The sequence below is a fragment of the Chelonia mydas genome, chromosome 6, assembly GCF_015237465.2.
Source record: "Chelonia mydas isolate rCheMyd1 chromosome 6, rCheMyd1.pri.v2, whole genome shotgun sequence".
In the NCBI taxonomy this organism is placed as follows: Eukaryota; Metazoa; Chordata; order Testudines; family Cheloniidae; genus Chelonia; species Chelonia mydas.
Genome location: NC_051246.2, coordinates 77022055 through 77036524, shown reverse-complemented (window position 1 = coordinate 77036524; position 14470 = coordinate 77022055). Strand labels below are relative to the sequence as shown.

General features: G+C 45.4%; 1 protein-coding gene across 1 annotated transcript; it reads left to right on the top strand.

Moving 5' to 3' along the window:
• The first annotated feature begins 444 nt into the window (after positions 1–444).
• Positions 445–13178, top strand: GREM1 (gremlin 1, DAN family BMP antagonist). Its single transcript, XM_007069363.4, has 2 exons — positions 445–672; positions 9297–13178. The coding sequence occupies exon 2, from the start codon at positions 9298–9300 to the stop codon at positions 9850–9852; it is 555 nt and encodes a 184-aa protein (XP_007069425.1). The 5' UTR covers positions 445–672; position 9297; the 3' UTR covers positions 9853–13178.
• The last annotated feature ends 1292 nt before the right edge of the window (positions 13179–14470 follow it).

Genomic DNA, 14470 nt, shown 5'->3' with positions numbered 1-14470 from the left:
TGAGACCCAGAAATCTTGCTGGATCCATCCCCTCCTAACTAGACCAGGTTAGAAACTAACAGCAAATGTTCTAATCTAGCGGATAGACCCCCCCAACTCTATCTGCTTTGTGTTATTGGAGGAGAGATCGTGTGTGCAAATCGCTTTCCATGCAGTTCCTGGCCCACTACACTATGAACGGAAGGGAGGATTTAATATTTAACTCTTCTTAAATATCGGACTTTAATGGAGGTGGAAAATCTGATTTTCTGTGCATTCCAAGAACAATTCCTTGGGGGTGACCTTTAGCACCGAGTCTGTTGAAAGAGGAAAGTAGCCGAGTGTTTATCTGGAGATGACTGAAAGCTTTCCCTGGTGGAAGTTTATGGAAGCGTTAAAGGGGGCGGATAACACGATCTTTGGAGGCGCTTGGCCAATGATCTGGAGGGGCTTGGAGAGCAGATCTCAGCTGGCAGACATTTAAATGGGAGACAGCTCGGCGCTGCTGCAATTTGTAATCAAGATCCGCGACTCCCTCTATATGGACTCACTGGCAGCTCCAGGCTCCTACCCCACTGCAGCCTCTAGCCGGCCAGCGAAGTAACCCACCCCAGACAGGAGACCTGAGCAGAGCTAGAGAACTCACCGCTCCGACCACAGACCGCACAGGAGGGGAAGCAGCAACCAGAGCAGGTGAGTGGGGCGATTATTTCTTACCGATCTCTCTTTATACAGGCTTCTCCGGGGCATGAACACGGCCAGCTCTTTAGGAGACAAGAAGGTGATAACTTCGGTGCTAGCCCATCCCTGGTGTAAGGGGAGTTACGCCATGGATACCTTTGGCCCAGGTGCTCTATTTAGCCACTATTCTGATTTTTGGTTTGATCCAGTCTCTCGCCCCTTCCCCCCAGTCGCTTTCCCTCTCTTTAACAGAAATAGACCTTAATTAATTGCTGGCTTGCAAAACTCTTGAGCCCTTTGATTTCCCAAACAGCCCCTCCGAGGAATGACAGAGCCTCCCCCTTCTCCCACCCCCTCCCCAGCTCCGATGCAGTGGAGCAGACAGAAAGGTATTTCCACTCGCAATACTTGAGATTAGGGCGCTATTATATTTATCTCCCTAGACAAACAGAGGGATTGCAAAAGCCCAATTAGCTCTGCCTGTCATCTCCGCCTACAGCATCATTCCCAGCAAATTGGATTCGGCGCCCACCAGACATGCAGCAAAATCCCAGCCCGGCATCTGCGAGGAGTGACTGAACACGAGGGAGGGGGGTTGGGGGGAAAGCATGGATCCTGGCTGGAGGCTCCCAGGTACCAGGGCTCCCCCCTCCCCGTGCTGCAGCCCCAGGCGCGATCCCAGGCGAGCCGGGCTGGGTCAGTTTCTAGGGCTCTGGAGGGATGGTCTCCATTGAACCCTCCTCGATAAAAGATAAGTGTGTCTATTTCAAGGCTGGCCTGCCCTTCTCAGCCGGACTGGAAGCGATCCCAGGAGAGCCCTGCGGGGCAGATGCAGCCCGCAGAGGGGGTGTTTGCCTTGGCCCGTCTAGTGCAGCAGGAAGCTCCGGGTGCTGTAGGATTGAATAGCTCGCACCCAGAACCTCCCGTAGCCCCAAAGGTGCCGGAAGACGCCTGCGGTCTCGCTGGCGCGACCCGCGTAGCTAGCGCGGAGCTGGAGCTTGGGCTGACCGCGGCGGGCTGGGGAAGACACGCGGAATCCCTGTCCCGGTTCATTGCGTGTCCTCCCCCGCCAGCGGCTCTCGCCCGGGGCGGGCTCGGGGAGGGTGTTGGCCGCTCGGAAGCACCGCACGGTTCAAAGCTGGGATGCTGGAAATGCACCGACCCACTCGCTTGTCTTCTTTCCCTCCTAACCCCCTTTCGGATGCCCAGGGCATTTTGCTGCTGTTGTTGTTGCCCTGGCGACTTTCCTGTCTCTTTCGGGGAATGTGCCAGCTCGGGCACGTTAACACACAAGCACCCAGACCAGTCCCACCCGGGAGCTCCCAGATCTGTCCGTGGCCCTGCCTCAGTTTGCCAGTTCTCTGCGCGCTGGGTCTAGCCCAGCGGCCCCTGTTAGCTCCCCTCTGCGGACCGCCGCGCTGATCCAAACCGAGCCCCGCGGAGGTTCCCGCGTGCAGAAAAGCCAGCGACGGCTCGGGCCCAGGTCCTGCTCCCGGCCCCCCCACCCCCGATCTGCTAGGGAAGCGCGGCTGCGTCCGGAGCGCAGGATCGGCTCCCCTGCCTGCCATCCCTGGCTTACGGCTGCCCGGGGACGCGCACTGGCCACTGTCCCAGCTGAGCGCTCTTCCCGCTTCCCCCGCCGGCTTGGTGAGCCCACTGCCGTCCCTGCGCCTTTCCCGGCCCCTGCGCCTCCTGCCAGACCCCGCCGGCTCGGCAAGCCCCGCTAAAAGCGAGTCTCCTTGCGCGTAAAAATCCGCAGCGCGGAACCCAGTCACCTGCCCCGCGCAGCCCGCGGGCGCCAGGGCTGAGGCGCTTTCCAAGCCTCTCCCGGGCAGAGCCGCGAAGGAGCGGCCCGTCACAGCGCAAAGCGCTGCCTTGCCGGGGCTGCCTGAGCTCCGCGGCTCCAGCCTTCGCCCTTCTGCCCCGCTGGGGAAGGGAAGAGGTTTGAAGGGGAAACCCCGCCTTGGTCCCCACGCCTCTCCGCTAAGCAGGGCGCAGGGATGAGGCCCCTGTCCGCTGCCGACCCTTCTGTTCCCCCCGGGAGCGCTGCCCCTGCCCTGCGAGCATGTCTGCGGGAAGGGGCTGGCTTCGCCACGTCCCTGGGGCGATGTGTTCCCTTGGCGAGGTTTGCTCCTTCATCGCAGTGATCGTAACGGTTTATCCGTCCGCGCTGTGTGCATAGACGCGACGTGCCCAGCCTGGTTCATAAGTATCAGGCCTGATTTTAAAAAGATTATAGAGTAGAGGAGCAAATCTCCCTTCGAAACAACACGGGGAACTTTTATAGGAGTATCCTGCTTAGCCACTGGGCCTGATGTTAAAGGGGATCATTTAATTTGCAACAACCGGAGAGAACACAGCGAAAACTGATACCTTCAGTGTCGGGTGTATCACAAACATTTCTCCCACGGATCCCCCACCCCCCAATGGTGTTGTGAGGAGGGAAGCTGACTGCGATCGGGGTTTTAGTAAATGACAATCAAGGCTCGGCTAGGACTCTAGGTACTATGGTGGTGGGGGGCTTACACGTGTGGAAGACAGATGGATGGGGCAGTGCGGCTTCTGGGGAAGCCGGAAAGCAAAGGGTGCCCTGCTGAAGGAAGCCTATAGCATCACTTCGTGTTTTGCATCTGAAAACGCTTATCTTTACATAAGACCCAGTTCTGGAAACAGGAGGACTTGTGGCACCTTAGAGACTAACAAATTTATTTGAGCATAAGCTTTCCTGAGCTACAGCTCACTTCATCGGATGTTCTGGAAATGCAACTAACACAGCGAGCCTCTTCCTGATAAACTCCCCCCTCACCCAGCTACCATTGTGCACAGCGAGTCTTATTTTGTTAATCAACAATGTTCTCAATATGGATAAGATGCATATATATTGTTCTTAGATCTCCACTCCAATGGCAAGGAGATTTATAAATCCACGGGGAGCTCAACAATGTATGTGGCCATGCGGCCTGTTAGAATTTTTGGGGATTAGTTATATACTTTGTGAGGCACTCAGAGCTCTGGGTGGCAGCTAATTCTTAGCCCCCCGCTTCCTTTGGATTTTACATACTGATATTGGTAACTATAAGAGCAATCTCTGGCATTCCCTTCCATCTGGACTATAGGTTACTGAGAAGTATCCAAGACACTGATGCTGTGTAGAAATAAGAAGTAGCACTCATGCTCAGATGTTTCTGGTTCTTCCTAGAGCTCAGACACTAACTGTGCTAGGATATTTGTTTTTGTCTCTGCTATGCAAGCCAGAATTGTGCAAGGCCTTCCTTAGCACCACGCCTTTGAATGTGTATTACTGTCTACTACCGCAAAACCACATCAGTACTTTCTATGGATGTGGAGCAAAATTCCACTAGCCTCACTGAGAGGCATAATCTTATTGAAAACAATGGGACTACTCCCATGGGGAAGGCAAGTCTGGATGTGGCCCACGCGCATACTCATGATACACAGCAGAGTTTTAGTCCTGATTTCCTATGGGACTGTAGTTTAATAGATCAAGGGAGGGATTTTCAAAGGCACTCAGTTTTATCATTAATTTCTGTATTATTCTCCATTTCCATTACAATCATTGACCGAAAAATAGATTGGCATTGTGTAGAGTGGTTTCCCTACAATCTTACTCACCAGGAGTTACTTGACATTTTAGTGCATCTGAAATCCTACCAAACAGAGAAGATGGTTTTGTTAGACTAACCTTGGTAAATATTATCTCTCTTTGTGGATTGCCCCTTCCACTGCTTTTTCTGTACTTCAAACAGGTGCATTACTGAACCATTAAGCAAGGACATTACTATACTTCATATAATAAACTGTGAATACAAATATTTTGCGCCTTGGAGACACAGGAGGTGGTACAAACCTCCTTAATTTGCATAATAGCCAAGAAGTTGGGATCTGATTGTTTCCTTGGATGCTGTATGAGGATCAGTCAGTAAATATATGTAATCACATTTTATCATAGGTGCTGGCACTAGAGGTGCAGGGGGTACTGCCGCACCCCCTGGCTTGAAGTGGTTTCCATTATATACAGGGTTTGCAGTTTGGTTCGATAGCTCTCAGTACCCCAACTATAAAAATGATTCCAGCAGCTCTGCATCTTATGGAAATACAGTTTGGGAATTTCCCATAATATTCTCCCATTAGATTCAGTTAATGAAAGTTTACCATTGACTTCATTGGAGCCAGGATTTTACCCAACATTTTAAAGCAAGCTGCATTGTCATAATACTTCAGTACGATTCTAGTGTAGGAGTTCACAATGGAACTGAAGTGCCTTTAAATTTGACTGTTTGAGATCCTTAATCAATAGCAGAAAGCATACATAAACTAAAAACTCACAAATACTTTTTAATAATGAAATGGAAGGGTTATTATGTTTCTTCTAACTGATGCCATCACTAATTCATTAAACTCCTTGATCTTCTTGGGTGATTAGAGACTAGCCTCTAGAAAATTTAAAGCACCATATAAGTGTAAAATATAATTACTGTTGGACCGCAATCCTGCTCCCATTGAAGACAATACAAAGCCTCTGCTGGCTTTAGGATTGGACCTGTACAGATGAAAAGCAGAACTCTAAACTTGAGTCTTGGCAGTTAAGTAAAGGAGGAATTGATTTTGAGGGATTTTGCTAGTCATGTTAATGCTATTGGATCTTGATCCAGCTCCCATGGAAGTCAATGAGAGTTGGATTGGGCCTTCATAGTTGTAGTTTGTAATGACTGAATTGTTAAGGAGATTTTTCAGTTCACGTTTCTGATTCTGCCAGTGTTTCTGTACTACCCAGAATGTCACATAACTGGCTCTTGAACATTTGTCAGAAACTTGGCATTCAAGATGTGTGGGCCTGAGCCCATGTGCACATAAGCTCCATTGTAGACAAGAAGGTAAAGTTATGGTAGGCAAGGAAGCAGACCCTTTATTTAATGAGAGATTTTGTTTGATTGATCAAATTTCAATTATGAAACTATCTGGCTACCTTATTGCACAATGTCACTTGTAATTTATTGCCGTATTGAATTTTAAAGTTCTACAAAATTTAAGTTTGATTAGGCTCTGGTTCATAAAGGACTACATTGTTCCTATATCATGGGGCGATGCAGAGGAATAATCCCCTGCATGTGGGCATTATCTTGGGTCCAGGTCTTGTGTAGAATGTAGGAGCTACACTTTAGATGTAACCCAAGTGGAGGAAGTGGGTGAGGCAAAGAGTGGGTGGAGTCATAGATCCACACACCCCAAGCAGAGATGGGTGGGTGCCCGGAGGAATATAAATTGCACCCTTTCAAGGGCTGTAAGTGAAGTCCTTACTAAATAAGCAAGTCACAATCTCTCCCCGCACCCAGGCTACTCCCGTGATGGTGCAGTTTAAGGCACAATCTAGCCCCGAATGATGACATTCGTTTTTATTATTCTGAATTGTTTTTTGAAGTTGCCAATACATTGAATTTTGAAAAATGTTTTCTCTGTGTCACTAATTTTCATGATGACCCAATCTACCTTTTAAATATGTACAACGTGTTTTCCATCTTTTGGGGGTGGAGGGGCGCAATCCTGCAAACAATTACTGCCTTACATTTCCTTAAGTTAATTACAGCCTTTAATGTTTTTTGAATAAGGATGCTTTCTTGAACGTGGGCTGTAGTGCTTACCACTGATGGAAACAACTACACTTGGTAGTAATTGTTTTCAGGACTGGGCCCTATATGACAGACTGGAATAGCCTTTCACAGGTTGCCATTCAGAGGGCCTTTTAAAAACAGGGGAAGAAGGGGAATGACACACAGATGACAAGTTTAAAAAACAAAAACGGTGCTTCGGCTTTTTAGGAATACGCACATTGGCAATAACCAATTGAACAATGGAACTCTAAACAAATACCTGAAGTTCCTTGTGCTGCCTAGGAATTAGCATGTGATTTTTTTCTGTTTTGTGCAATGATGACTATTACACCGGACCCTCTCTAGCACGCGGGATTTGGGATCCATGTGTGGTACCGCGTTAAAATGAATTGCAATTAAAGTAATTAAATTTGGGAGCCATGGCTGTGACCGTGTTATATGCAAATTTGCCCTATATAGATGCGTGTTCTAGCAAGGGTACGATGTGTTTTTTTAAGGTTCTGGCACCATCCTGAGTAAATAACAAACACTTTAAAAATACTGTCTAATTATAGTGTGGACACAAATAGATGGGAACAGCCCTGGATGGAGTCATTCTGGTCTCCTGAGAAAATAAACAGTGTTTTATAACCAGTCTTCTTTTAAATTAGTTTAAAGACAAAATATGGAAACTAAATTCAAAAAGAAACCTGTTTGAATAACATTTTGGTTGTAATACAAACTGACAAAAGGCAGGACGTGTTCAGTCCAAGCTGAGACTTGAAATTATGTAGTGTTACCTTCAATTTGAATTTCCCAGGTTTTTTTGGTCATTGTTGTTGGTTTGTGTTAGAGCCTTAAGGTTATTAAAACTGCATGTCTTGTTCAGTATTTCATTTAGATATTAAAAGCAACCCTCCTTCATTCTCCTTAGGATCAAGCAAGAATGCTAAGCTTGGTGTATATTTGTTGTATTTCAATCTATTTATGTATGAAGTTCCTTTCAAACACAAGCACACCCTGATACATTAATCGAAATGAATAAAGTGAATGCACTTACCTATTTTGCCTATCCCAATCTCTGGGCACACTAACAATTTATTAAAAAACACTTAAAATAATACCTTGGGACCATAAGCAAGTCTAGATGTCGTATAACATCTTCCCAAACCCAGTGACTCCTAACTCTACCTCTTTCAATCAGGGACATCTGTGAACATCATAATGTAAATGTTTTGTGCAATTTTTGAAAGTATCAGGAACTAAGAAATTAACATGCATGTTTTATGGCAGTGATTCTCAATCTGTGGCTCTCTAGATAGCTCTCATAATGTCTGACTGGTTCTCTATCTGATCTGTCTCAGTCTCAGGCAGAACATGTGAAACAATCATCACAGGAGCGCTCCTGATCCAATATGGGGAGTGCTGAGCTCATGGATTGGAGGAAGGGAGGTGTGGCAGTTGCTTCACCTGGGACAGGTGGCAAAAAGGATCTGGTGCAAGTAAGGGTGGTATCCACACCTGATCCAGCCCTTAGGAGAGGTTAGATAGAAAGGAGACCTTCAGAAGCTGGTAGAAGGGAGGGAAGATACCTATGCCATCAGACACAGGGCGGGGAGATAGGGCGTAACACATCATGACATTGAGTCACATCAATGCAATGTCCAGAGCTTAAAGTGGTCTGAAAAAAGTGTGTGGGGAGGGTCTTATCACCCCTACATCTTCCCATTCCCCATCCAAAATTAATTCTACCCTCAGCCCCCAAATCAGCTTCTACCAATTTTGCACATTCCAGCCTCACATCAGTTCTGTTCCCTTGCCCTCCATTAATTCTGCCCCCATATTTGTTCTGCTTCCCTTCCCTCCATCAGGTATACCACTCACTCCCCATCTCACATCTGTTCCTCGTGCAACTCCAGAGGTTTTTAACCCCTCTTCCCATTCCCAACTCACGTGTTGCAGGGAGGGCTAGGGGAGGTGGAGGAGCAGAGAGGAGCTATCCTGTTTCTTCCAAGAAGTAGGGAACAGAGCTGCCCTGAGCTTCTGGGCTCTTTCTGCTTACCCCTTATCAATCCCCTCCTGTGAGAACAGCTTTGGCTCCTGGGGGAAGAGCTTGGCCTGCTTCCTGCAGCAGCCCTGATTGGCTGCTCTTCCTCAGGAGGCGGGCAAGTGGGGAAAGCACCCAATCAGAGGGGGTTTACCCCCAGCAGGAATGAAACATGCACCCCCTCAGTGACCTAGCTTGAGTTTTAGAAATTTTATTTCCCAGGCCTGCAACCTGGTGCAACCAGTGCACTTCCTCAAGTGTTGGAAACTGACCCAAATTCACCGGTATGAAGCCTCTCATACCGTTGTGCAACGTGCCAAAGAGCCAGAAGAACCTTAGTTGCTTTTCATGTTACACTGGTCTCTCTTCTGAGTTACACCAACCTAGACTCCATTACACACACCCCTCAGTGGGCCAAAGTCCGAGGCTTGTGTAATGGGTAAATATGGTGTAGGTTATACTCTGCTAAGCAAAGGGAGTTTAAGCAAGTGTAGCATTTCTGAACCTGGTTCTCCCCTCTTACGCCAGTGTAAACCAGGAATAACGCCATCAAAGGAAATGGAGTTACACCAGAGTGAAAATGGTGTGAGGAGAGAAGAGAATCAAGCCACTTAAAGTGGTGTAATGTACGTGGGGAGAGGAAGTGAAAGAAGATATACACTACACACAATTGTCAACTCCAGCTGCGTTTTTCACGTAGCTGGAGTTGGGTAACTTAGGTTGACTTAGCCCTGTAGTGTAGAGCTACCCTTAGACTCCCTCCAGACCGACCTAGAGACTTTTGAAATGGGATCACTCTATTTGTAGCTCTCTGCAACTCCATTTAACACTAAAGTGTCTCTCCAGCTATTAAAGGCTGGGTACCTCTCCTCTCTTACACACTTTTCTCTTAGACCAGAGGAAATATTGTACACTTGTCTTTTGCAGATTTCATATGAAATCCACAATTGTGTTTTGTTTCCTCACTGTCTCCTACCTAGGATGGTCCGCACAGTGTATGCTGTTGGTGGTCTGCTTCTTCTAGCTGGACTCCTGTTACCCACAGCAGAGGGGAAAAAGAAGAGTCGTGGGTCTCAGGGAGCCATCCCTCCTCCCGACAAGGATCAGCCCAATGATTCAGAGCAAACGCAGACAAAGCAGCAGCCAGGTTCAAGGCACCGAGATCGGGGAACTGGCACACCAATGCCTGCCGAAGAGGTGCTGGAGTCTAGCCAGGAAGCATTACACGTCACTGAACGCAAGTATCTTAAGAGGGATTGGTGTAAAACTCAGCCCCTCAAACAAACCATCCACGAAGAAGGCTGCAATAGTCATACTATTATCAACAGATTCTGCTATGGCCAGTGCAATTCTTTCTACATCCCAAGGCACGTCCGCAAAGAGGAAGGCTCTTTTCAGTCCTGTTCCTTCTGCAAACCTAAGAAGTTCACCACTATGACAGTTACACTCAATTGCCCTGAACTTCAGCCCCCTAGAAAGAAGAAGAGGATCACGCGAGTCAAGGAATGTCGGTGTATATCCATAGATTTGGACTAGACTCTGCAATATATTATTACTCCAATGCTCCAGGCATAGGCAATCAGCATTGCCAGGTTAAATAAGAGTGAGTGACATAACTACCATACCTGCGTGGCTGGACATAACTGACAGGAACCAGAGTGAATCACCCAAAACATGGTGTGTGTGTGTGTGTGTGTGTGTGTGTGTGTGACTACATATCTATACAGAAATATATGAATGTTCACTACACAGTAAAAACATTTAAAATCATGTGTGAAATATCACCAAAGGCCTATAAACACACCGGTTCAATATCACATCTATGAATTAGGACCCTTAGCATACACTCACATTCTCCCTGCTTGCTGGGTTCAGTGCAGCTGTGCCTTTTGCTAATGTTTCACTGGAGACCATACTATTCACCTTCACGATATGAAAAGAAATATCAAATCAGAGGCATTCAGGAGCTTCCAAGCATGAATTTGATCCTAAATTTAAAATAACCAGTATTAAAAGAGGTGCAGCCATAGGTGAAACCTCACTAAAAGCCACACTTGCATCAATAGTTTCTATTATGCCTTTCTTTTTAAAAAAATCCGTGTTGCTGGGAGGACGGGGCGGGAACCAACAGGACACAGACAGAGAGAAAACATAACCCCAGGGAGCTAGAAGGAAAAAGAAGGCCAAGAGTTAGCAGGAAGGAGAGGAAAGGGACAGGAGGGAGTAGGAGATGGAAGGAGAGAAAAGATGAGAAAGACAAAGGAATAAGAGAAGACATTTTCTTCTGCTACTTTTTTGCTTTAATTTATAGACAAATCCATTTGTTATATAAAATGAAAAGGAATTACGAACAAGGAATTCATTTCTGAATTCTAATAACAGTCTAAATCAATTAAGATCCATTCTTATGTCACTAGATCCTCTTGATTTATTTATGGTCTTGTAATTCAGATATCCGCTGCTTTATATATTTATGTATGTGTCTGTACTGTACATGTAGTATGTATATATACAGTCGCTCTCTACATATGTGGGTATATATGTGCACCCAATGAGGTTATGTATTTTGTGTATCTGTACTTTCTCTCTCACACAATGTACCAATCACAAAAAAATCTCAGTATACAACATTGAGCACAAAATGACAGTAATTTAGCATATAAAGAGCAAAGCAAAAATTACAAGCATCATGTGACTGCAAATGCAATAACCACAAAGAGACAAAAGACAGGGCATGCCTGACTAGTAAATATTGCATTGTTATTGTTATTTTAGCTCTGCCACAGGCATGCAGTCCGTTGAAAAAGAGATGCAGAGCCTTGTCAGCAATAATCTGCTTTTTATATCCTTTGCCACAGTGTTACATTTAAACAGGATTTGGACTAAGTAAAGAGAATTTCCTGAAAATTAAAGGCTAAATGCTCCCCTTCTGGAGAAAAAGCCATGGAAGGGGAACAGTAACTCCTACAACTCCATGTGCTTCTCCTGTGGGGTTATCCTGGCATTCTCCCCTTAGGGGAATGAGTTCTGGACCGGCCCGGGGCCATGGAAACACTTAGGAAAGTCTTGCAGGAGACTCTATAGAGACCAGCACAGCTGTACAGAAGGCTGCCACTCCCCACTTCACCCTAATCTTCGCTTCCCCACTCACTCAGCAGCTATGCTGCTGCTTTCGCCCTCCCCAGCCCTATCTCACAGAGTGCTTCCACAAGCAGTAATTTCACAGTGTTTACCAGCCAGGTGAAGAAGGAAGCAAGCCACACAGAATGGCTGCTTTTGAGCACATCCCCAGCAATGAGTTTCAATCTGATCGCACATCAGTGGAAAGGCCTATTTCTGCCACTATTGATGTCACCGGGATCAGGATTGGGCCATAAATCAGAAGTAACCCCAGTGAAGGTAGAAATTCCATTCTAAAGTTATCCTCATATAAAATCAGTGTGTGTGAGAGAATTAGGCCCACCAGGTTGGTGTGGAGGGGCTTCTAGTCTAGGAGACAGCTGGCCATTGAGGTGCCTTTGCTCTTCTTCTGTATGCACAGGCCACAACTAGCAATAATTGGACAACTGTGCTTCCTCATATTCTATGCCTCACAACAGAGGGGAGTATAGGGCCCTAATTTAGGAGCAAGCTACAAAGTATTTTTGTCCATCTGGACGCCAAGAAAGACAATTATTCTATTATTATTACGTCAAAAGGGAAAATACAGCATTGGCATATCACAGATACAGGATCTGCGCAGTCATTTATTTAAAAGCCACAGCTATTGCACAACGTGTCACAGTTATTGGTCAAATCCCACATTTCTGCGTTTAATATATTTTTACTGTAAGATCCACAACATTGCCATCTGTAACACTAAGATTGCAAATCAGTGATTCATATTATTAAACTTTACACATTGGATCTGGCATCTACTGACTTTGCGGTTCTGACACATTTCTTCATGGATTTTAAAAACTAAAATCTGGAGTTACAGGAGGTAAATTTCCACTGTGTGGAATGTGAATAGTTAGAAAGATATGGATATTTAATGTTGTTATTAATACAAAGCTTTTTTCATTGATATGAGAGGGGGGGTTTGTTTTCCTTTAAATGACGTCTTCCGAGTTGGTGAAAACGAAAAATCATTCTGAAACCTGGCTGAAAGCTTTAAACTACTTACTGTTTCTGTTCAGTTAACAGATACACAGCTGGGGTGAATCCTGACCCCTCCTCATTGAAGTTAATGGCAAAACTCCTATTGACTTTAATAGGGCCATGATTTCACCCTAGGTTGCTAAGGACCATATCCTCAAAGATAACTCCTCATCGGAAGTTAGGCGCTAAGTATCTTTGAGGATCTGGGCCTAAGTCCCTACACTCCGTAGCCAGCAGGCAAAGCTTTAGATGTTTCTGGCTCCTTTATTTAACATTCCTTAGAGGTTAACACTTTTTGAAGCAAAATTTGTGAAGCTTTTAAGATGTACATAAAGGAACAGTCAGTTATCTACGCAAAGATCACAAAGGAACCCCTTTAGGCAAAATCAAATGTAAATTTTATACAACAGACTTTTGTGAATTGCTAGTTACTGCTTGGGAGTAAAAAGGTTCTGCTGACTTACAATTATACAAGATATGTAATATCTACCACAATATGTATTTAAACGACTGCTTTTTAGTCTAACCTCCCCTCCTGCAACTGACTATATAACCTAAGACTGCAGTGTTTTCATTCTCAGTCTCATGAAACAAATTTTGGTTTTAAAATGAAATTCTAATAATTTTGCAGCTGAATAGAATTGGACTTTCTCTCCCCCCACACCCAGCATTTTGTATGTCATTTTAACTATTATTAACAAATAAATAAAACATCTTCTTCAGTCCATGCCTATTGGTTTCCTTCGTTCCACTTCCCTAAGTTTCCAGCTTGCTCTGGGTTTGTTGTACTGATCTCTGACTTCTGTGGTTTCTTCTAATTAAAAAAGGCCTTAAATTCTGACAGTGAGACAAGCAATGGCACCATCATTCACCATGGCAACTTCAATAAGGTCTTTAAATGAGATCTGTCACTTCCCCACGCCCCTCAACAATTTATAGAAGGAAAATCTCAATCCTTATTCACACTTTTCCCCTTGTAAACTCTACAATGACAGCTCAAAACTGTAAATCAAACTTGAAATGCTGAGGCTTTAGAGATAGACGTGGGCCAGCCTCAGCACAACATTACTCCACTTTCAGGCCAGTGCTAACACCATTTATTGATTTCACCCCCAATTTTTTACAAAGTATACTCAGTACTTTGTCAACATACCTACTTGCCAACACTTTAAAAACTCTGAATAGGAACGTGTAGGCTGAACCCTAGGGACAGATCTGGAAGACTTTAAAAGGAAATTTAGCTCTGGGGAAAGGTACCAGACTTACAGCCATAGAGGCTGGACTCCTTTATGTTCCCCATGGAGTGGGTAGAACATGGCCATTAGCAACGTAAGCTTTACCGCTCTAACCTGTCAATCTGTTTCACACTTGCCCACGGTGAAGTGTGGGGGAGTAGTTTTATCCCAACGCCTGTGCAATCCTACTGGATTCAGGGATGGTGAGTGGCATGTGGGATGCTGGCTTCTGTGATATGGATTGCTGTCCCACTTAGACCTGGGCTAAGACTACTACATCTTTTAAGATGGATCACTGAACAGCCAGGTGGTGATAATAAATTTCAGAGTCATGTACCTTGTGGCTCAATTGAGTTATATTGGCGTGTTCAAAAATAGACCATTATGACTGTGATGTAGACTGGCGGCTTTAGAAGGAGCCAGCACTCAGGGAAAAGTGTTGTCTCATAATTAGAACAGAAGATGGAGCGGGGTGTGAGATGCTTTGGATTCCAGTTCCAAAGGTGGAAGAACCTGGTCATCGGTGGGGAGTTGATGGAGCCCCATGTGTGTATCTTCACATTAGACATGTGCAAAACCTAAGGCTGACCCAGACTGTGTCATGATGGTTGTTTTGTTTTGTATAACCTTTGAATTCTCCTGTGTGCTGCAGTTCTCCCATAGTTCTTTTGTGCTTTTAAAGTTTGCAAACAGGAGAATAATAAAGTAACAATAAATATTTTTTTTTGTTTAAAATTCAGTTGGACTCTTTTGGGGTCTGGGTCATGGGTGCGGCTGGA

Excerpts from the sequence above, each read along its gene's own strand:
- GREM1 (XM_007069363.4), top strand. The coding sequence starts at position 9,298 with ATGGTCCGCACAGTGTATGCTGTTGGTGGTCTGCTTCTTCTAGCTGGA.